This window comes from Rhincodon typus, unplaced genomic scaffold (genome assembly GCF_021869965.1).
Source record: "Rhincodon typus isolate 14 unplaced genomic scaffold, sRhiTyp1.1 hic_rhity00001687, whole genome shotgun sequence".
NCBI classification, from domain to species: Eukaryota; Metazoa; Chordata; class Chondrichthyes; order Orectolobiformes; family Rhincodontidae; genus Rhincodon; species Rhincodon typus.
The window spans coordinates 77-25,000 of NW_025967325.1; the positions used below are offsets into that span (position 1 = coordinate 77).

General features: G+C 41.1%; 1 protein-coding gene across 2 annotated transcripts; it reads right to left on the bottom strand.

Moving 5' to 3' along the window:
- Window positions 1–3,573: 3,573 nt before the first annotated feature.
- On the bottom strand, window positions 3,574–22,031 carry vma21 (vacuolar ATPase assembly factor VMA21). 2 transcript variants are annotated; one of them, XM_048592702.1, is made up of 3 exons: window positions 21,831–22,031; window positions 15,523–15,632; window positions 3,574–4,106 (listed from the first exon to the last, which is right to left on the bottom strand). In XM_048592702.1, the coding sequence occupies exons 1-3, from the start codon at window positions 21,884–21,886 to the stop codon at window positions 3,940–3,942; spliced, it is 333 nt and encodes a 110-aa protein (XP_048448659.1). In that variant the 5' UTR covers window positions 21,887–22,031; the 3' UTR covers window positions 3,574–3,939. The 2 variants fall into 2 exon arrangements, with proteins under 2 accessions (XP_048448659.1, XP_020388604.1); XM_020533015.2 differs by lacking the exon at window positions 3,574–4,106 and adding an exon at window positions 10,212–12,005.
- Window positions 22,032–24,924: the final 2,893 nt, after the last annotated feature.

Sequence of the window (24,924 nt, forward strand, 5' to 3'; positions counted from 1 at the left end):
AACTCTCCCATGTCCTAGCCCCCTACCCCACACACCAGGCTTTGTTATCACATAGCCTGCCATTACCCACGACTTATTGTTAGTCACTAACAGTCCCCATTAACAACTATTCAGCCTCCTAGCCAGATCATTATCAACTACTTCGTCTATCCAACTGCTCTTCTCTCTCTTTCGGCTCTATCCTTTATCCCATCGTTTACTCCCTACCCCATTCCCCTCCCTATTTTTTGCATTTAAACCTACGTTTTTCTAGCTACCATCAGTTCTGAGGAAGGGTCACCGGGCCTGAAACTTTAACTCTGAATCTTTTCTTCACAGATGCTGCCAGACCAGCTGAACTTTTCCAGCAATGATTCCAATTCATGTAAAGATTTCCCCCCCCACTCACACCCCCATTCCCATTGTTATGCCCCCAGCTGATGTGAGTGCCCAAAATAAAATCTGTTTGGTACATTGCTTACTTTTAAGTTGTAGTCATCTCTTTTCCCTGAAATACAAGTATGCAAGTCTGCAGATTTGGTTTTAACAATAAATCAGAAGTTTCCTACACAAAAGCGTATCACAGCAGTAGTCAGAGATGAAATAACTGAGGGATCATTCAGTGTGGCTTTGTGGGTGGAGCTAAGAAATAAGGGGATGGTGATGTTATTGGGATTGTACTATAGGCCCCCAAATAAACAACAGGAATTAGAGGAACAAATATGCAGGGAGACTGGGGAGACTTGCAGGAGCAATAGTGTTGTCATAGTGGGGGAATTTAATTTTCCTAACGTAGACTGGGACTGCCATAGTGTTAAGGGCTTAGATGGGGTGGAATTTCTTAAGTCTGTTCAGGAAATTCTCCTCAAGCAGTATATAGAGGGTCCTACTCGTGAAGGGGCAAAACTCGGCCTACGCTTGGGAAATAGGGCAGGGCAGGTGACTGAGCTGACAGTGGGGGAGCACTTTGGGACCAGTGACCATACCTCTATTAATTTTAAAATAGTTATGGAGGGGGCAAAACTGGTCCACAGGCTCAAGTTCTAAATTGGGCCAAGGCGAATTTTGATGGAATTAGGCAGGAGCTTGTAGGGGTTGTTTGGAATATTTTGTTTGCAGGCAAAGGGACATCTGACAAGTGGGAAGCCTTTAAAAGTATGATAGCTAGAATTTAAGGTCAGTATGTTACTGTGAGGGTGAAGGGCAAGATTGGCAGGAGTAGGAAACCCGGAATGACAAGGGATATTGAAGCTTTGACCAGAAATAAGGAGACATGGCTCAAATGCAGGCAGGTGATCAAGGGAATCCCTGGAGGTATAAAAGGGAATACAGAAGTTTACTGAAGAAGGAAATCAGGAGAATGAAAAGGGGACATGAGATAGGTTTGGCTGAGAAAATTAGGGTGAATCCAAAGAGATTTAAGTGTATTAAAGGAAAAAGAATTAACTAGACAGAGAATAGGATCCCTCAAAGACTAAAGTGGACACGTACATGTGGAACTGCAGGAGATGGACGAGGTCCTCAATTAATATTTCTCCTCTCTGTTTACCACGGAGAAAGACAAGACTTGGGAAGTTAGGAGTGATTTCTTGAATGATCCATACCAGTAGAGGTGGTGTCGGACGTAATAGAATGTACGAAGGTGGATAAATCTCCTGGTCCTAACCAGATATATGCACGAACCCTGCAAGAGGCTAGAGAAGAAATTGTGGTGGCCCTAGCTGATATATTTGCATCATCATTAGCCATGGTGAGGTCATGGGAGATTGGAGGGTAGCAAATGTTGTGCCCTTATGCAAAGAAAAACCTGGGAACTATAGACCATGAGCCTAACATCTGTGGCAGGTAAGTTACTTGAGAAGATTGAGGGATAAGATATACATGCATTTGCAAAGACATGGTTTGATTAGGAGCAGTCAGGATGAATGTGTGTGGGAGATCATGCCTCCAAATTTATTAGAGTTCTTTGATGAAGTGACCACGAAGGTTGATGAGGGCAGGGCTGTAAACGTAGTCTACATGGATTTAAGGAAGGCCTTTGATAAGGTTCCACGTGGAAGGCTGCTCTGGAAGGTTAGATTGCATGGAATCCAGGGACAGCTGGTAAACTGGATACACAATTGGCTTGATGGCAGGAAGCAGAGAGTAATAGTGGAAGGATGCTTGTCGGACTCGAGGCATGTGACTAGTGGTGTGCGTCAGGGATCGGTGCTGGGCCCATTGCTGTTTGTTATCTATATCATTGATTTGGATGAGAGTGTATAAGACGTGATTAGTAAGTTTGCAGATAACACTAAAAATAGCCGGAATCTTGGACAGTGAGGAAGGTTATCAAAAATTGCAGCAGGATCTTGCTCAGCTGGGCCAAGAAATGCCAAATGGAATTTAATATAGATGAGTGTGAGGTGTTGCATTGTGGAAAGTCAAATCACGGTAGGAGTTTCATGGTGACTGTAACAGCCTTAAGGAGTGTAGTGGAACAAAGGGGCTTGGAGTTCAGGTGCATGGTTCTCAAAGTGGAGTCACAGGTGGACAGGACAGTGAAGAAGGCTTTTGTCACATTGGTCTTAATCAGTCAGGGCATTGAGCATAGAAGTTGGGAAGTTATGTTGCAGTTGTACAGGACATTGGTGAGCCTGCACTTAGAGTATTGTGTTCAGTTTTACTCACCTTGCTAAAGGAAGGATGTTATTAAACTAGAAAGAGTGCAGAAGAAATTTACAAGGATGTTGCCAGGACTCAAGGGACTGAGTTTTAGGAGGAGGTTGGACAAACTAGGACTTTTTTCTTTAGAGTGCAGGAGAATGAGGGGGGATCTTATAGCAGCGTATAAGATCATGAGAGGCATGGAGAGGGTGAATGCACTCAGTCTTTTTCCCAGGGTTGGGGAAATCGAGGACTAGAGGGCATCAGTTTAAGGTAAGGGGGAAAGAATAAATGGGAACATGAGGGGCAACTTTTTTTTTCCCCCCCCAAGAGGGTGGTATGCATATGGAATAAGCTGCCAGTGGAAGTTGTTGAGGTATTTGGGCAAATACATGGATAGGAAAGGTTTAGAAGGATATGGGCCAGGTTCAGGGAAACAGGGTTAGCATGGATGGACATTTTGTTCGGCATGGACCTGTTTGAGCCAAAGTGCCTCTCTCTGTGCTGTAGGACTCTATAAAAGAAAAACAAAATAAAACAAACCCAGCCTTGTAAATTTAACAGTTTGAAAGATTTCAAAGCACAGGTTCCTGTCTTTTGAACTTGAAGCCTTTGCCTTGAAGCATAACACAACAGATCTTAGACTTTGAGCTTCAAACAACTAGTGCAGAGTTTTAACCAAACACCCCTGGTCTGGAGGTTTCACAAACTACACTCTTTCACCGAGGTTAACAATCTCTGAACAATCTCCCTTTTTTCCTAGGAAAGATGATCCTAGCATCTCAGCCTAAATAGAATTTCCTCAAACTTCCAAAAAGCTTTCAAACCTCTGGGTTTTTCTAAGCCAAATCAATCCTGATTATTCTACACTGAAAAGCAGTGAGAGGAGCTGTAACATCCCAATTAAGACATAGAAGGCACTTAATCTGTCTGCAGTGTTATGCAGCCCACTAGGACATTTGATGCTTCATTCAGTTCCCCAAAACAATGGCATAACCTCATGGGATATCTGTCTTTGCTCCTGCTGCATCCAGTGGTACATCTTCAAATCAAAAAATGCATCTCCCTGTCCACCTCTGCTGTTTTAACATACTCCAAATGATCTAATGGAAAGACGGTCACATAGAAAAACACAAGTTGTGCCCAAGCTGAGCCGTATGAAGCAAATAGTGACGTTGTGTGTAAAGATCATGTATTAAACTCATTGCAGAATCCACAAGTGTTGCTTCCATCCTGAACATTAATTGATAAATACATCAATTGGTAAACAGACGTGACCACTTTACCTGAAATACATCACTATTGATCCAATTATCATTCATCAAATGACATTTTATTACACTTTAAATGGACACTCACCTCCAAATTGAAAGCATTGTGTTGAGACTTACACCCTCTACGACTGTAAAAACGACGACCGATTACCGTCACATAATTTTCATTACTTGTCAAACAAGATTTTATAAACCTGCCACTGATATCTGAAGAGACAAAAAGAAAATTCTGTGACAATTTTTATTTCTCTTTGTACCACCTGAATCTAATGGCGAATGCTGGCAACAGGGAGTTGCCATGGAAACAGGATGCTCTTTAGTTTGGAGTGAATGTTTCAAGTATCTCTCTACCCAATAAGAGCATCTACTGAGACTGGGAAATGGGGCAACCATGTAGTTATGAGTGCTGCAAATTCTAATATTATTCATTCCGTAACTTAACCCTTTTTGGGCTGAAAACAAAGCTTGCACACTTTTGGGAGTGTGTTTTGGAAACTTCTGAGAGACATTTCATTAGGAGTCAGGGAAAACAAAATTTGCCAATTGGAATCATAAACAAACTTTTACAAACAAGGCTCTCAAGGCTTTTCCAGGATAGGCTAGAATGTGGATTTGAGGTTATAATCAGATCAGCCATAATAGTACTGAATGATAGAACAGGAAAAGGCCCTCTAGCCTGTACTTTCAAATGTTTGGTTTTGTACAGTGCATTCAACTCTGCAATTACAATTCTTATACAGCAAACAGTGCTAAATAGCCTTACATAATATATATACACACACACCCACATATATATCCACTCTTGGGTATCTTGAAGTCAGACACTAGGCAACTGAAGTTTCATACCTGGATCAGTAACTTATTAAATTAAGAATTTTCTACATATGTCCACTTTGGCAGAAAGATGTGCTGTTAGATAGGATTTGTGATAAAGTTGTAGAACAAATCTTTAGACTGTTCAAGTTTCCCTCAAAATTGAAAGCCATCTTGAATTGGACATCAATTGTTTGCTTTTCACCAATTGCTGGTTGATGTTTCTGGAATGCCTTATCGAGAGCCGTATGGAAGCCCCTCCACGACATGGATTGCAGCAGAGCAAGCAGAATGTTCACCATCTTTTCAAGAGTAACTTAATTGTACATTGTGTTTCACTGTATGGATTGTTCACTGAAAACATGCTGAAAAATCAAGCCCTCACTGTTCCTGGAGTGGTCACAGAAGTTGAAGATTTTTAAAAAGCATGCAGAATTCCTCAGTTTACCTGGCTTTCAGTCCCAGATTGACAAAAAACATGGACCAGGCTTCTGTACTTAACCGTAATTACTTTTTATTAAAAATTAATAGACTCTAGCTACAGCTAAACCGTTATGAACCACTGACATAACTCTACAAGTTAAAACTCAGCCCGTTATAAAATCTCCTCTTACACACACACACACAAAGAAAATACGGGTGCTATGGGAGGAGGGAAAAGATAGTTCAGTAGTCCTTCTGTACAGGGATTTCTGAGGTGATTCTTTTGCTGATCATAACATTGCTTCCCAGTCTTCTTTCTCAAAGATATATCACTTGCATGCGGGAGGCACAGTGACTGGATCATATTTATAATCTGACTTTTCAATTATGAGTCACAGCTTACAGTAACTGGAAAGGGAAAATAAACTGGCTATCTTCAGGCTTGAGATGCATTTTATCACAGAGTGAAACAGCTCCTCTCTGCCAGAGCTCTAATGTTTTCCACCAAAACATTCACACCACTAAGCTGTTCAGTTAACTGGTAACCAATCACATAGTAGTTGGCAGGCAGTCGACTTTTTCATTGATAACTACCATTAGGACAGCTCTTGCTGAGACCAACAACACCATTAGCATCATTGTGTAGTTTGGGAGACTTTGCATTTAGACGATTTGATAATATCAGACTGCTGCAAGTGAGAAACACAATAGATCCCTGAAAGTCACATGGCCAAATATAATTTTTTTTAAATATATGTAACTGATGAACATACAAATATGAGAATAGACTTTTTAGCCCTTCAAGCTTTACCTCAATTTAATAAAACCATCCCTGATCTATTTGAATTGCACATTCCCCACTATCCTAACAACCTCTAAATTCTCTAACAATCATCTAACTACATCTGCCTTAAAAATATTCATTGCCTCGCCTTCACCTCCTTTTGAAGCTTCTGATGTTGCTCAACTCTTTGAAAGAGAAAAAAAAGTCAATTTATGAAGACCACAATTAATTCAAACAGGAATAGGCCGTTTGCCCCCTCAAACCTATTCCACCATTCAATTGGAACATGGCTGATCAGACATTCCTCGTGCCCACTTTCCTGCCTTTTCCCCGAAACCCTTGCTTTCCATACTGCTTCAGAATCTATCTCTGCCTTAAATATACACAAGGACTTTGTTCCACAGCTCTCTGTGGCAAGGAGTTCCAAAGGCTCACAACCCTCAGAAGAAATTCCTTCTTGTCTCAGTCTTAAATTGGCACCCCCCCTTATTCTGAGACTGTGCCCTCTGGTCCTAAACTCTCCCATGAAGGGAAACATCCTCTCAGCATTTACATTGCCAAGCCCCTTAAGAATCTAATGTTTCAATGAAGTCACCTCTCATTTTTCTAAACTTCACTGGGATTCTACTCAATGTGTTTACTCATTTGTGTTTGCTTGTAAGATAATCCCTCTATACCAGGGATTGTCCAAATGAGCCTTCTTTGAACTGCCTTTGATGAAACAAAATCTTGGACTAAAACTGCTCTCAGCAGTCCAGACGTGGTCTCATGAGCACCTTCTACAGTTGGAGTTAGATGTCCCTACTCATACTCCGACTGTTCCAAATACATAATAAAGCACTCAGGCTTTCAATAAATAACTTAATGTATGCAGCAAAAACATTTCTATAATAACACCAGTTACCAATAGTGGTTTTGACAAAGTAATACAAAAGGCATAAAACATAAATGTCTCTTAAATTGTCTCCTGCTCCATGTAGTGGCTCTAAAGCTTTATTAGGTTTAGCCAATGTAGACCAAAAACTTGATCTGTGGGAATCAATACAGCGTGGAGCTGGAGGAACACAGCAAGTCAGGCAGTATCAGAGTAGCAAGAAAGTCGACATTTCGGGTCAGGACCCTTCATCAGGACCTGTTGTGTTCTTCCAGCTCCACATTGTATTGACTCTGATTTCTAGCATCCACAATTCTTGCTATCTCCTACTTGATCTGTGGAAATAGGTTAGGCATGAATTCTGCAATTTGGATTCTGGTGCTTCATGATTTGACAAAAACTGAAAGAACTGTGAATGCTGTAAATCAGGAACAAAAACAGAATTGAGGAAGGGTCATCAGACCCGAAATGTTAACTCTGATTTTTTTTTTCCTTCGCAGATGCTGCCAGGCCCGCTGAGCTTTTCCAGCAACTTGTTTTTGTTCCTGATTTGACCCGCTGGTCTAGTTCACCCAAAAGCTGTTCTCTAATTTCCCCATACTACAACTGGTCATGTTTCAGTAGTTGCTCTGTCATTTATTCAGTTTACTTGATGCACTAACACATGCAGCTAGAAACACAAGGCTGAATCTTCTCAACGATGGAAGGGTTCCACACCATAACCAAAATTATGTTGCTGTCCCCATTCTGGAAGTACCCAGCACTCACAACAATCTCCGAGGGTGCAGCGAGGGCAATTTGCAGCTTGGACATCTGTAGTTTGTGGAGGCTGCTGCATATGTAAAAGTGAAGCTGCTTTCAAACAGATCCAATATTCATTAGGGGGATGTCCAAAACACAGTTTGTGGCAAGTGTAGCAGGTTCTGGAGCCATTTGGAGAAGTCCAGGTACCCCTTACAAGAGGAGAAGGATATAAAAGGGACCAAAGGAGAAACCTTTTCATGCAGAGGGTGGTGTGTGAATGGAACGAGCTGCCAGAGGAAGTGGTGGAGGCTAGTACAATTACAACATTTAAAAGGGTACATGAACAGGAAGGGTTAAGGAGGATATGGGCAAATGGGACTAGATGTATTTAGGATATCTGGTTGGCCTGGACGAGTTGGACTGAAGGGTCTAGTTCCATGCTGTATATCTCTAACTTTATATGGGATTAAGTATTGAGAACTAAATCCTATCGGTTTATTTTTAAGAAAAAAATCAGACTTTTTTTTCAGCATACACTTAGAATTTTAACATTGATTTTAAAAAATGACACTTGAAGTGTTTCATTTTGCAGTCACCAGTACAACTTAAAACAATACTCATGTAAAGAGGATCACCATATTGATACTGTAGGAGTACCAATTGATTGACAAGTATATTTTGACTGGTAGAAGCACTGACATGGACAGGCACCAGTTAAATGACATGTAAAGCAGGAATGTTAAATCTAATGGAACAATGGCACAGTAGCTAGCACTGCTGCCTCACAGTGCCAGGGACCTGGGTTCAATTCCAGCCTCGGGTGACTATGTGTGTGGAGTTTGCACATTCTCCCCATGTCTGCGTGGGTTTCCTCCGGGTGCGCTGGTCTCCTCCCACAGTCCAAAGATGTGCAGGTTAGGTGGATTGGCCATGCTAAATTGCCCGTAGTGTTCAGGGATGTGTAGATACAAGGGGATGGGTCTGGGTGGGATGCTCAGAGGTTCGGTGTGGACTTGTTGGGACGAAGGGCCTGTTTCCACACTGTAGGGATTCTATTATGGTCTATGATTCTGTGACACTGTGCACACATATTCTCTCTCTCTGTGAGGAACAGGTGCTTGTGCACTAACAGTTGTAACTTCCAGTATATGCAAGTGTGCCACATTATGAGCACGACCGTCAATCCTAAATTGGTTGCCACCAAAATTTATAGCACACCCAATTGTATGCCTAATGTTGGACAGTTTTGCAAGTATAGATTGGTTGAGTGTGGCTAGTATCTTGCCTTTTAAATACATTCAAACATACATATTAGGAGCAGAAATTGGCCATTCGGCTTTTAAGCCTGCTCCGATCAATGAGATTAAAGACTTAGCTATTTGTGCTCCGAATTCCACATTCCACCTCCTTACATGACAAGAATTGATCCACTTCTGCTTTAAAAATGTTCAAATCTCATCTCTGCCATGTTCTGAGGCACAGAGTTCCAAAGTCTTACAATCATCCGGGAATAAAAATATCCCCTCAGCTGTCCTAAAAAGGTAACATCTGATTTTAAAATACCATCCTGCTAATTCTGGACTCTGAAGAATAAAACATCCTTTCCACAGTCACTTTGCCAAGACTATTCAGATTCTTATAAACGTCACTCTTCTAAACTCCTGTGCAAACAACACCAGTCTGTCCAACACTTCCTCACAAGGCAACCATTATTCCACGTATCAATTCACTTTTCTGAACCACCTCCAATGCATTTATTTTGTTCCTTAAGATCAAAATTGTGCAGTATTCCAAGATAGTTTTCACTGATTATCTATATGATGCAAGGCTACACTTATTTTATTGTTCAATATCTCTTGTAATAAACAGAATTGCAGAAGCCTTGGTAAACAGTTGTAGTACCTATATACTCAAAAAAAGTTTTATGACTTGCAAACTATTACGATAGTCAAAGGGACTTGCCATCTGATAGTCTCAGTCTTTGGGACGAATGACCTACACACCAACAAACTCATATCATATTACTTACTCATTTGCAAGATAGAACATCTTTTTGGCTGGGGTAGCATCTCATTAGTGGCAATTGCCACTTGTTTCTCTACAGAATTTTGTAAGCACGAAACAACTAGCTTCAGATGTTACTCAATTCTCTGAGATACTCTAGGAGGTGAAAGTATCTGGAGATAGACTGGGCACTTTTCTGGTCTGAAATTGGCAGTTCTATGTCCATTAATCAGTCTGCACATTATACAAAAAATGATCTGACTGGCATTATCCTAGAGATGGACTTTGATGTACCAATTTCAGCACCAAGCTTGAATGGTAGACAAAACAGAAATTACTGGAGAAACTCAGGTCTGGCTGCATCCTTGGAGAGAAAGCAGTTAATACTGAGTCCAGTGACCCTTTAGAACTGAACATCTCTAGATTAACGTTTCCTGACATTGCAACGTTCAATTTAATAATGCCTTCATTGCCAAAATTAAAAAAAGCTAACAGCAATTCAACCCACAATATGCAAGCTGGAAATGTTATCAATTATTGTCAACGTTCAGAGAAGGCAATACCACCAGAGCCCCACCCACCTATTTTGATAGACGTCCAAGATCCCATGACTGAATTTACTGTGTAAGGTTCTCCTGTCCTAACCAAAAATCCTCTCTCAAAGTAATAATTGAAAACCATTTGCCCAGTCATTTATTTTAAAACGTTGCCTGTGGGAATGGATGCCATACACTCTAAACAAAAAAAGAGTCAGTTAGATGTGACAATGCATGATGATAATATCTTTACACCTTAGAAAGCAATTGCAGGAAGCTATCTAGAAATCACATTTAAACAAGTCAGTTCAGTTTTAAGCTAAATCTATGATTATGAAAGCAAGCACAGAAATCTACCATACGCCAGAAAATATATAATGGATTTACAGAAATAAGGACAATACAAGTTCCAAATGACTTCACAGTGCAATTAGATCATCTGTAACATAACTCAGACTGAACAATGCATTCTGAGGCTTCAATTAAAAGTTGTTCAATCTTAAGTTCTGCAATTTTCAGTTCATAATGTAATCTCCACTTCTGCTACACAAATACCAAGGAGGGGTATAGAAATGGAATGGGTGAGGGAGCTCAGCAAGTGTACTTTGTACTTGATAAAAACGATAATATGGATTACCTCAGTCTAGTAAAGCCTGATCAATTGCACTGAGAATGCAAATTAAAACAATACTTGTCACCCAGTGCATCAACATTTTGGTTAATCATTTAAAAAATTTCAAAAGGTGCAGTCTAGGTTTTATGCTGGTAATTTTGGCGTTACCACCTAGATAATAGCAATTTCTAGCCTTACAACTTCCAAGAAATTTAGAACGTGGTGTGGAGATAGGATTCCTTAGCTAAACTGCAAATCCCTCACTTTCCTTATGCAATGCAGTCTCGTTGAAACTTTCTGTAAGATCATACACAGTCTCTTGAGGAACCAGAAAAGATAAACATGATACATTAGATTCCCTTTGAAAGGAGCTCATCTCAAAAGGCAGATTCTTATGAAGCATTTAACATTCTTCCAGGCACTGAGAACAGAACAAAGATGGCAAAGTATGAATTGGAATTTTACAAAACAATTTCATACACAAATAAAATTCTGAATTTTGAGCTCTCTTTTACATCAACCATTACACATATAATTATTAATAACATTCAAAAGAAAGATGTAGCTTGCCAGATCACCCATAACGATATTGATTATTTTACTGGAACCCATAATTAAGAACATACGTTACACTGCAATCATCAATCTAGACAGAAGTAGACACCTACACAGGATACTTATATTGCAAACAAACACCATTTCATATAGACTTAAGCATGAAGATTGATATTGAACTTAGGCTCTTCAAACATTAGAATTCTGAGCATTCCATACTCTTAAACATGTCAGCACCTGTGACAGTACCATTTAATTGTATACAAGTGTGATTAACATTTGCAAACTAAAGATTGACAAGAAACATTTCAAGCCACAAATGTTAAATTGCTAATGCAAACAGTGTACTTTTAAAGTGCATGTGTATAGTCTTGTATTCTCGGCTGTTGAATTAATTACAAGATGGAGGAATAAGATATTGTCTTTGAAAGTTGATTTTAGCTTCGACTATACCACAACATTTTTTTTTCCACACTTTGCAACAATACTTCGATTCTAAAAGAATCTCACATGGGTTTCACGGTCTGCATTTCAATCATTCTTCTGCCTTTTAGCCGCAACCCCCAGGATTGAAGCTTGAATGACAACAAATTGATCCCATGCAAACAATGTTGCCCTTAATCCTGTTTGCCATCACGCCATTGCCTGGAGCCTTCATTCCAAGCCACATATACAAACAAGGCTAGCACAATATGAACAGTCACCACAGCAACAATGGCAGCATAGAAGTAGCTGTCTCTGTTTGACATTCCAAATGTACCTTAGGGAAAAAAAATGGTAAAATTAAAGGGCTAATTAAAGAAAGTAGAACTAGACAATGCAATTCTTTAATCCAAAAATAGTGCTTTTCTTTTGAAAGTCAGGGGGAGACAGTAGAGAAAAGGTTGACGTGAAATTGACAACAGGCCCTCGTTGCATGGGATGGTATGCAAGCAGGTAGCTCAGTGGTTTGCAGGGCTGCCTAATAGCACTAGGCAGCCGGGTTCGATTCCACTCTTGGGCGACTGTGTGGAGTTTGCACGTTCTCCCCGTGTCTAAATTGGTTTCCTCTGGGTGCTCCGGTTTCCTGTGAAAGTCCAAAGATGTGCAAGATAGGTGGATTAGCCATGGGAAATGAGGGGTTACAGGGATAGGATGGGGGGTGGGGTGGGATGCTCTTCAGAGGGTTGATGTGGACCCGATGGGCTGAATGGCTTGCTCCCACATTGTAGGGATTCTACAATTCTAAATAGATATTCAAAAGCAAAAACAAGGATAAAGAAAAACTTTGCCCCATTTTTGTTTGATAGAATCCAGTAAACAGTAGTGGCCCCAGAGAAGTTTAATGCACTTTAGTGTAGACTCAGCCTACTGGAGAGTGGATTCTGTGCATCGTTCAGGGCATTTTCTCCCCAGTATTATATAGATGTCAGCTGTGGCTTCCTTACTCAAATCAACGTCAAAGGCTTCCAGCCCCAATCCAGAGGCTTGAGGCATATCGTCTAGACAGACAACACACTTCAAAACTGTGGAAATTCATGCACTGTCATAGGTCACAACTTTCAGATCAAGTTAAGCAACGGTTAGGTCTGCCTCCAAGATGGATGTAAAATTTGCTAGGGCATGATTTTGAAAGAAGCATCCTGCAGGTATCATGGCCAACATTTAATCCTCATCCAACTTCAATACAATAGAGTAGCTGGTCATTTATTTCGCTGCTGTCCATGTGACCTTGACACATCCAAATTGTCTTCAATTTTGCCTACAAGTGTTTCACTTGTTATATGACATCTTTAATTCCAAAGGGCTTCACATTTGTCTCACACCATTGAGTATAGGGTTTGGAATGTTTTGGTTGTACAGGACGTTGGTGAGGCCACATTTGGACAGCTGTGTACAGTTCCAGTGTCCCTGCTATAGGAAGGATATTATCAAATTGGAGAAAGTGCCGAAAAGATCTACAAGGAGGGTACCGGGAAGGGAGGGATTGAGGTAAACGGAGAGGATGGATAGGCTGAGACTTTTTCTCCTGAAGCGTAGGAGGCTGAGCATGAGGGACACAGATAAAGTGGTTAGCAGGATAGGGTAGAAGAGTTCAAAACTAGAGGGCATAATTTTAAGGTGAGAGAAGATAGACTTAAAAGGCACCCGAAGGGCAACTATATCATACAGGGTGATTTGTATCGGAATGAAATGTCAGACGAAGCGGTAAATGCAGGTACACAGCTACAAAATTTAAAAAGGCAATTGGACAGGTACATGAATAGAAAAGGTTTAGAGGGATATGGGCCGAACGCAGGTAAATGGAACTTTTTCAGTTTAGGAAACTTGGTTGGCATGGACAAATTGGATCAAAAGGTCTGTTTATGTGATGTATGACCACGTCTCTAAATTTCTATCTGTACTATACATCAAATCCCGTAATTTCAATCAAAAGTGCCTACAGTCTGAAAATATGCTGTCACTAAATACCAATCACTTATAATTGTACATGCAAGTTATAATGTTCAACAGTTACCAAATCTAATGATTTAATGATACTGATGAATTGTTAAAGAGCTTCCAGGTCACAGATTTGACTTTCAGTCCCTCAAAACGAGTTGCAGAAAGAGAATTAGCAACACAGTTGCACAGAAAGCAAGATCCAAATATCTGTGCGTTAATTGCTATAAGGCAAACATAACTGTAACAATGAGAGTTGTTTCATTTGTTTACATTTGGTGCATATTGAGGCAGCAAATACCACATTTAAGTTTCTATTTAGGAAGAATAGAACATCAAGTGACAAAATAATCCACATAAGCAGCACTGTAGATAGCTGTTATACGAAAATTTTTGTACTGACGCTGAATATTTGGAATTCATTAAAAATGAAATGCAGTAACTCTTTTTCCCTTTACATAAACATACAGATCAGACTTGACAGATGGTACTCCATTCCAGTCTGGTCTAGCTCCTCCGCTCATGATCTTCGAGATTAGCAAGTTTGTGGAGTATAAGTAATGTATTTGTAGCATTGCAATTTATTAATAGCACTTCATTGCGCTTGAAAAAATATTTTTAAATTGCGTGTATCATGTTGAGCAATATTAATTTAATAACTACTTTGCCCCGTCATGGAATAATGTGGTTTCAGATTTTCACCCTCACTGAGCAGAACAGGGTGTTACATGTCAGGAGGATACCCAGTTACTCCTTTCAATTCAGAGTGGGCACCACTGACCAAAATGAGTTGTGGAGTCAACCTTGTTTCTGTCATCACTACAAACACTCAAAACAAAATGGCAGATTGAAGTGCAACGATATTGAAAAATAAAAGGATCACATTCCTGGAAAAAATTCTTCTTCCCCCTCTAGGGTACTGATATTTGGTGCTAGATACAGGACAGTCATGAGCAAACATCTCCACTCCTGACCTTGTGATGAACAGAGCCAGAGGCACCAGGCAGCTTTTAATATTGGGCACCACCACTGACTGAGTCACACAGCACACAGCCAACGCTCATTACGGTATCATTACAATCACTGTAATCAGGAGCAAGAACAGAGGGGATTTTACCCTGGCACACAGCAGCTAATTTAAACTTTGTCTTTCTAAGTTAAAACTAAACATCGTGGACTAGAATGCATTAAAAATAATAAAACAAAACCAGGACAGGAATAAAAAGGCAAGAAGAAAATAGTATAGATCTTTACATTTAAAACCTGCTCATGAGATTCAGGAGACTGAGCTTGTATTCACTAGAGTTGAGAAGAATCTCATTGCAAAACAAAATTCTTATAAGGGTTAACATGTAGACATAGGAAAGGAGCACTGTTTCATAATAAAGAGTGGGCCATTGAGGACTGATGAGGAGGAATTTCTGCACTCTCAAGGCACTGAATCTTTGGAATTCTCAACCCAAGAGTTGTGCAAGTTCAATTATTGAGTTTGTTCAAGATAGTTTGACAGAATTCTAGATATTAAAAGAATGTGGAGATAGTACAGGAAAAAGGGTTGAATTAGAAAATCAGCCACGATCTAGTTCATTGGCAGAAGAGGGGCTGAATGGCCTACTTCTTTTGCTAGTTCCTGTTTATTTGGATACCTTAGAATTATTGCAGTCCTAAAATCAATCATCTCAGCAGCTTTACTGTAATGTTTGACTCCCTTTGGCATTAAAGAAAACCAATTGAAACTATGAAAATAGCAGTTCAGGTTTCACAAGATAACACAATACAGTCCATCACTCATTGCCAAATCTATAGAAAGGAACTAGTCTTTACAGCAGAAAATCATTATATTAAGAAGCAGTTACCTTCAAACACATAAGACTTTGTCCCAAAATATAACCCAATTGGTAAAGTGATCATTAAGAATGTGAAAAACAGAAGGGTCTTCAGTACCGCTAACAAGGAGCCATCATTTCTGAAAATAATCAAAAAATGTTAACAGATCACATAACAATTAGTATAAACATGTCTGTTTATAACAAGCCTGTATTAGCACCATTTCAACTAGTTTAAACCACAACTAACTAGCGAGGCCAAGGACACGAAAGTACAAATCTACAGGTCCCAATGCAAGAAAATGGGACATTTTTCCACTTTCTCATCATACTCTGAAAAGATCATTTCTAATTGTTAAGAACAAGTCCACTTTCTGTTACAGCTGGGGTAATACTTCAGAAAGCACTTCAAACATGTGGTGGTCATGAAAAAAGCACTGTATAAATGTAAAGCTGTCATTTTCAAATAAAAAATTACGGCAGAGCCAATTCTTGGAGGATAAGACCGTTAAGCAACACGAACAGAAGTAGGCTGTTTGTAAGATCATACCTGATTCAACATCCCTCATGTCCACTTTCCTGCTCTTTCCCAGAACCCTCAATTCCCCTACTGTTAAAGGATCTATCTATTGCAGCATTAAATATACACAAAGGACTGTGCCCCCGCAGCTCTCCACAAGGAGGAGTTTCAAAGACTCAACTCTCAGAGGAAATTCCTCATCTCAATCTTAAATTGACACCTCTTTATTCTGAGACTATATCCTCTGGTCCTAGACTCTCCCATGACGAGAAACTTCCTCTCAGCATTTCCCCCGTTAAGCTCTTCAAGAACACTTCAAAGAGATCACCTTTCATTTTCCAAAACTCCAACAAGCAGAGTCCCAACTGTTCAGTCTTTCTCATAAGACAATCCCTCTATATTGGAAATCACCCCAGTGAACCTTCTCTGAACTGCCTCCAACGAAATAATTTCATTCCTGAAATAAGGGGACCAAAACTGCTCACAGTACTTCCGATTTGATCTCACCAGCACCTTGTATCGTTGCAGTAAGGCTTCCCTAGTCTCATATTCCAACTCCCTTGTAATAAGGCCAACATTCCATTAGCCTTCCTGATTAACTGCGGCTCCTGCGTGCTAACTTTGTGTACAAGTACCCCAAGTCCCTTTGTGCTACAACTCTCTGCAATTTTTCTCCATTTACAAGGCATGAGATATTAAAAGAACACAAATTGGCTTTTTTAAAAAAAGTTAAGAGTTCAACCTGGATTTATCATGAAGTTATGACAGCACGCATCAGACTGAAAGAAGTCTCTGTGCACTATTTTTCACTCCTCCTTAAAAATAAGGAATATGTTGGGGCATCAGCACTATTTAAGAAGTTAGGAAGTTGAAACCCAGGTTCTTGACCATCTGCTATCAGAAGATTAAAAGTTTGTAATTCAATGCCAAATTAATAAGCACTAAGATTTAAGATGAGTTGTGAATGATCTCAGGATACATACAAAAAATACATATTAGGAATTAGGGCATTTGGTCCCTCATGTGTGTGCTGCAATTCAATAAGATCATGATCATGCTGATCAGAGAATGACTCTAACTTCACTTTCATGCTTATCCTAAATACACTTTGGTCAAGAACTTATCCACTATTTCCGTAAAATGCAAAATTAGTTTCTTTTATTTATTCCAATTTTTTATTTTTAAAATAACCCTGCTTCCACAACTCTCTGGAAGACTTCCACAAACTCAATACCTTCCGAAAAAAATTCTCCTCTTATTTTTAACAAAAACAAAGTTGTTGGAAAAGCTCAGCAGGTCTGGCAGCATCTGTGAAGAAAGAAAATCTGTTAACATTTCGGGTCCGGTGACCCTTCCTCAGAACTTTCCTGGCCCCATCCCCGCCTCTTCGACCTGTTTGTTTCCTCTCCACCTATCCTCTCCTCTATCCCTCTTCTATCCACCTCCCACTCTCTCCCTATTTATTTCAAAACCCCCTTCCCCTCCCCCTTTTCTGATGAAGGGTCTAGGCCCGCAAAGTCAGCCTCTCTGCTCCTATGATGCTGCTTGGCCTGCTGTGTTCATCCAGCCCTGCACCTTGTTGTCTCGGATTCTCCAGCATCTGCAGTTCCTACTATCTCTGAAATGTTAACTCTGATTTTTCTTTCTTCACAGATGCTGCCAGACCTGCTGAGCTTTTCCAGCAACTTTGTTTTTGTTCCTGATTTACAGCATCTGCAGTTCTTTCGGTTTTTACTCTTATTTTTAAACTACATCCCCTAGTTTTAGATTCTCCTATGGGGAAAGCATCCTTTCAGCATCCATCCTGTAACGTTTTCCCAGGATCTTTAATAAGATCAACTCACATTCTTCTAAACCCCAATGGATACAGACGCAACCCCTCTATCAGATAACACGCTCATCCTAGGAATCAGTTAAGTGCATCACCTCTAAACTGCTTCTCGTGCAAACAAAACCTTTTAGGTTGGCAGAACAATGTACTTGTGATGGATTACAAACAAACTAGCAGAATGGGAAACTGGCTGACAGAAGCAGTTTAAGGCAAAGTACGAGATAATGCTGTTTCAGAGAAAAGGGGCTGAACAGTGAGAAAAAAAAATCAGAAAAAAAAAATTTTAGAAAGGTGCATAATGCAAGATCAAAGTGCAAGTCAAATTTGTATAAACAGGAATTAGGCCAGGCAGCACTGTGCTGTTTGAGGTACTCCATAACACATGGATCATTACAGACACAGAAGATTCACCAGAAAGGGGAGACTAACTGAGGTTTGCTGAAAGATACAGGGACAACTCTCACAGAACACAGACATCGAAGTTGAAATTCAACAACTTTTCTAACATAAATATCAATTTTAAGATTTGATTGTAACAGTACAATTCTCATTGAAGACAGAACATTGAAGAATCAATTTTAAATTGCCACAAAGAATCAGGAGAGGATGTCTATGTTTTTGAACACACTTATTGGTGCAGTGTGCTTTATCACACTGAAGGCACTACAAGTTATGAGGGCGTATTTGAGGGTATTTTTGAGAGCTTGGTGCTGAGAAGTCTAGAGTCCTGTTTGTTAATATGTATATTTTAACAAAAGTTTCATAACGCTCAAAGTGAAGAGATGGGCGTTCCTAGTTAAATGTATTAAGTAAAGATTTACAAGGATGTCACCAAGACTGAAGAGTTTCAGTTATAAGGATAGACTGGGACTTTTTTTTCCTTAGACTGTAGGAGGCTGAGGTGTGACCTTATAGAGGTTTATAAAATCATGAGGAGCATAGATAAGATGAGCAGCCAAGGTCTTTCTTTTCCCCAGGACAGGGGAGCCCAAAACTAGAGGGCATAGGTTTAAGGAGAGAGGGGAAAAATTTAAAAAGGGACCCAAGGGGCAACTTTTTCATGCAGAGGGTGGTGTGTGTATAGAACCAACTGTCAGAGGATATGGTAGAGATGATTTGAAAGATTACAACATTTAAAAAACATTGTACAGGGACATGAATAGGAAATGTTTAGAGGGATAGGGGTCAAACTAGTTCAGTTTAGGAAACGTGGTCAGCATGGACAAGTTGGACCGAAGAGTTGGCTTCCATACTGTATGACTCTAAATCCACAGCGAAGCAGTTGAGAAAATAAAATATGCAATTTCATCTTAAATAGCATAAAATGAAATGAGCCATAAGGTGCAGTTAAAGTCATATTGAACATAGAACTGTATAGCATAGGACCAGGCCCTTCAGCCCACCATGTCTGTGTGACCATGATGTCATTCTAAACTAATTCCATCTGCCTGCACATGGTCCACATCCTTCTGCGTGTTCATGTGTCTGTCTAAATGTCTCAAATGTTGCTATCATAGCTACTTCTATCACTTCTCTACCAGACACCAACCATCCTGCATCAAAAACCTTGCCTCTCATATTTCTTTTAAACTTTTCCCCTTCTCACCTAAACCTTCACCCCCTATAGAGAGGCCTTTACTGTCACACGCACGCAAATGAGTGCAGTGAAAAGTTTGTAATGTCACCTCTTGCCACCATCTTAGGTACAGGGTACCTAGGTACAGATACTTTTAAGTGTTGTCATAGAATTGAAGTGGGAAACAAAAAAAGACTAGCATGGGAATAGAGTTTAAAAACTCCAGAATGACAATAAAAAATAGTATTTGACATTTCAGTACTGGTAAAGATTCTGACCATCCACGCCTATCATAATTTTATATACTTCCATCAGGTCGCCCCTGCACCTCAGACCCTTTAGCCAAAACAATCAAGTCTGTCCAACTTCTCCTTATAGCTAATATAGAAAGAAAGGAGGAGAACACACCCCCATCTATATCAATGGAACTGAGGTCGCGAGGTTGGAAAGCATCAGCTTCCTCAGAGTAACGATAACGACAACCTGTCCTGGACTTTCCGCGTGGATGCGATGATCAAGAAGGCACAACACCTCTTCTTCCTCAGATGGCTCAGGAAATTTGGCATGTCCATAAGGACCCTCATCAACTTCTACAGATGCACAACTGAAAGCATACTGTCCAGGTGCATAACAGCCTAGTACGGCAACTGTTGTGCACAGGACCACAAGAAACTACAGAAGGTGGTGTGCACAGCCCAGACCATCACAGGAGCCAACTTTCCATCCATGGACTCCATTTACACAGCTCCCTGCCACTGAAATGCTGCCAACATCAAAGACCCAACGCACCCTGGTAACAATCACCTACAACTTCTTCCTTCAGGCAGAAGATACAGAAGTCTGAACACATGCACCAGCAGGAGCAGGATCAGCTTCTTCCTGACATTTATTAGATTGATGGATGGACTCTCTAGCCTCAAATAATGCTGATCCTGCTAACATTGATCTTGCCCAGCATATGCCCTACACAATACAACCTGTATGCCTTGTCCAAGTCTTTTTACAACCACTGATCTGTACACATCCTTGCTTACTATGATCTGCCTGTACTGCTCGTAAACAAAACTTTTCACTGTACTTAGGTAGACATGGCAATAAATCAAATCACACTCCAATCCAGGCAACATCCTGGTAAACCTTTTTTTGCACCTTCTCCAAAGCCTCCACATCATTCCTATAGTGTGTGCAATTTCGGTCACCACAACAGCCACGGCCTTACTGGACAGTAGAGCAAGTTCAATGGGCTGAATAACCTACTCTTGCTCGTATTTCTTATGGTTCTTATTGACTCCAGCAAAAATCAACAAGTTCTAAATTCTCACTGACCAGTGAGAAAGACCATGCCAAACAGCACAAAGCCAATCACAAAACAAAATTAAAAGGAAGTCTGAGAACATTTCTATCAACATGTGTTTGAACGAGAGGTCAGGGGTACCTTCAAAAAAAGGAACTTTCTACCAGCTGGTAAAATATTAAAAGCATGATGCAGAGAAAATCAGTGTAGGATTAGTTAGGTGTTGCTGTAAAGTAGCATTCTACAAATACTTTTGTTTTTGCTATATGCACTGGGAGAAGTTTCCCAGAATATGAAAGCTCCCACCAGTTAGCTTACACTTTAATTCAGGGCATTCATTGGTTGCTTGTTTCCGTCAGAACTGATAACATGCAAGGGCCAGCAGATAACCGAACGAAGTAAAAAAGGTGCAGTTTTGCAAAGTCATCCCTGCAGTTGCTTAAAGCCAGGAGTAACGCTCAGTCACGTGTTAAGGGGAAAAAAACCACTTCCCCAAAAGTTTCATTTCCAGCTCGTGTGAGGATTCACAATTTCACTCAGATAGCAAGAACTGCAGATGCTGGAGTCAGAGTCAATACAGTGTGGAGCTGGAGGAACACAGCAGGTCAGGCAGCATCGGAGGAGCAAGAAAGTCGACATTTCGGGTCAGGACCCTTCATCAGAAACGTCGACTCTCCAGCTCCTCTGATACTGCCTGACCTGCTGTGTTCCTCCAGCTCCGCACAGTTTCGCTTGCAAAACGTGTGGCCTCTTTCCCAAATCAATTCATTTCTTTGCAAACACCTCCCTAAACAAGAACTGATTACGAAGTATACACCAGACACGGATACAATTAAAAGCTCGTTCCGCAAACTGCACATCAGAGACCACAAATGAGATGAACACACAGGGAACAGTTGATAAAAGTCGCCCGCGCAAGGTCAGAGGGAGTGTGAGCCGGAACCTTTGTGCCCGGACGGGAGGCAGCACGGACCGAATGGACGGAGACCCACCCCACAGCCGCCTCGGCGGGGATGGCGCCTTGAAAAGGTCTGCCCGAAAGTCTTCGACCTTCCTGTAGCTGGCTTCAGACTGAAGGCCCGGAGCACTCACTCCTCCTCGATGCCGTCGTACTCACCCCCTGAAGTCGGCCACCGGAGCCGCGTTCAGCACCGCCCGATCCAAGCGCTCCATCTTGCCTATGACGCACTTCCGCCTGCCTGGATGGTCAACTGATCTGCATGTGACGTCAGTTCCTGTAGTGGGAGGCAGCTGAGAGGTGCCTCAGGTGTTGTCCCAATTTCCTGACTGAGGTCTGATGTGGAGACGCAGGTTCAATCCCCACCATAAGCTGTTGGGGAATTTAATCAAGTCAATGTATCAGAAATAATGACCATCAAACTACCAAATTGTCATCGGTTTCACATGTTCTTTAAGACGGGAAATCGCGATTGATTTATCACTGCCTGTACCTAAGTACAGTGAAAAGCTTTGTTTACAAGCAGTACAGACAGATCGTAGTAAGCAAAGATATACAGATCATGGGGTGAAAAAAACTAGACCGAGGCATAGAAGTTACATTGCACAAACTGTGCGGCTGGCAAGATCAACATTCAGCCAGGCCAGCATTATTTGAAGTTAGAGAGGTCATTCATCAGTGTAATAGCGGCTGGGAAGAAACTGTTCTTCAACCTGTTGGTGCATGTGTTCAAGCTTCTGTATCTTCTGCCTGACGGAAGAGGTTGTAGGAGAGCATTGCTGGGGTGCAGTGGGTCTTTGATGATGTTGGTAGACTTTCCGCAGCAATGGGCCATGTAAATGGAGTCCATGGATGGAAGGTTGGCTTCCGTGATGGTCTGGGCTGTGCACACCACGTTCTGTGGTTTCTTACTATCCTGGGCAGACCAGTTGCCATACTAGGCTGTTATGCACCTGGACAGTATGCTTTCAATTGTGCATCTGTAAAACTTGGTGAGAGACCTTGTGGACGTGCCAAATTTCCTGAGCCACCTGAGGAAGAAGGGGTGTTGTGCTTTCTTGACCATCACATCTACGTGGGAAGTCCAGGACAGGTTGTCGGTTATCATCATTCCTCGGAATTTGACGCGGTCCACCCTCTCAAGTTCTTGTCCATTGATGTAGGTGGGGTGTTCTCCTCCTTTCTTTCTGAAGTCAATGATCAGTTCTTTAGCTTTGCCAACATTGAGAGACAGGTTGTTCTAATTGCACCAGGTCACCAAGCTCTCTATCTCCTTTATGTATTCTCAGTTGTCATTGTTTGCTATCCGTACTACCACAGTGGTGTTATCAGCAAACTTGTAGATGGCATTCATTCGTAATTTGGCACCACAGTTGTGGGAGTACAGTAGGAGGCTGAGAATGCATTCTTGTGGGGCTCCAGTGTTGAGTGTTACCGTGGAGGAGGTGCTGTTGTCTATCTTCACTGATTGCCGTCTGTGGGTTAGAAAGCTGAAGATCTAGTTGCAGAAGGCGGAGCTGAGACCTACGTCTCAGAGTTTTGAGAGCAGTCTGGAGGGGATAATGATGTTGAAGGCAGAGCTTGAGTCGATAAGCAGGAGTCTGATGTAGGTGTTCTTGTTGTCCAGATGTTCCAGCGATGAGTGCAGGGCTAGGGAAATGGCATTCCCTGTGAATCTGTTATGTCGGTAGGGAAACTGTAGGGAATCAAGGCAGGCTGGGAGACTGGAGTTGATATGGGCCATGACCAGCCTTTCAAAGCACTTCATGATTATTGAGGTCAGAGCCACTGAGCGGTAGTCATTAAGGCACACTGCATGTGTTTTCTTGGGTACTGAGATGATGGTGGTCTCCTTGAAGCAGGTGAAGACTTTGGCTTGTAGGAGGGAGAGGTTGAAGATGTTGTAGTTGGCCTGCACAGGATCTGAGTGCTCATCTGGGGACACTGTCCGGGCCCATTGCTTTCCTTGGGTTGACTCCTAGGAAGACTGATCTGACTTCTGAAGCGTTGACAAGGGGAACAGGTGTGTCAGGAGTTGTAGTGGTAGGTGACACTGTGCCGCTAGCATTCTGCTCGAACCATGCATAGAAAGCATTGAGAGCATCAGGGAAGGATGTGTCTTTGTCCACCATCTTGCTCTGCTTCATATTCCTTGCCACAGGCAGGAGTCTGTGTCGTTGGTTTGCGCCTCTCACTTGATCCACCACTGCCTCTTGGCATCCCTGATGGCTTTGTGGAAGTCATATCAGGATTTCCTGTATACGTCTATTCATATAAATCTCCAGTCATGAGCCATTTTAAAAAAAAACTTGCGTTCATTTTATGAATGTTACATGGCCGCTGAATGTCTCAAAAGTGTTTTATTGTCACTTAAGTACTTTTTCTTGGAAGTGTAGTCTTTGTTATAATGCAGATAGCCTCACAATCAGTGTGCTCATTGCAAACTCTTATGTGTAGTAAAACAAAGGAACTGCAGATGCAGGAGATTTGAAACAAACAATACAAGAATTGCTGGAGAAACTCAGCAAATCTGGCAATATCTGAGAGAAAACAGTTTTACATGCTCCGAAGCAGATGTTTCAAAAAGTGACAGCTAAATCAGTCCAGCCCTCCCTAAGTATTGCAATGGAGTGCCAGCTTTGTCTTTTGTGCCCAAGACCTATAATCCACATGTGATTCAAGTCCCATTTCTGTGCTAGACTCTTAATTCGGCTCTAAAATGACCTAAAAAGCCACTCAGTTGCCAAGAAGGTAGTTTGTCACTTGTCAAAAGCAATACACAAATTGATTGAATAAAAGAACGATTTAAATTACTGGCCTGAGTAGCCCATGGAGGTCATGAGAACAGATAAAATTAGTGGAATTTTCCCAACCCTTGAACAGCATGGGCAATGGTGAGAGATGTGGAAGAAAACAATGAGAATGAAAAAAATCTGAACAACATAAAGTCTCAATTTTTCCCCTTATAATTTTAGAAGCTTGGTGAAATACTCTGTAGTAAGTGGTGAAGACCTTATTTCCATACACTATATCTCTTTATTTGCTAATCTTATTTATATGCAATTTGTTATTCTCTCATGCCCTGCTGAAAAACCAGATACCAATTCTTAGCTTGGAAAGCCGGAGCTGTTAACTGGCGGATGCAGCTCACAGTTTGATTCACTGGGTCTCCATCTTCACATCCATTCAAAAACACCTCGTTGCATGCATCGTGGGCAATCATCGCTTCCACTCTTTGTCCACAGAAGTTAGC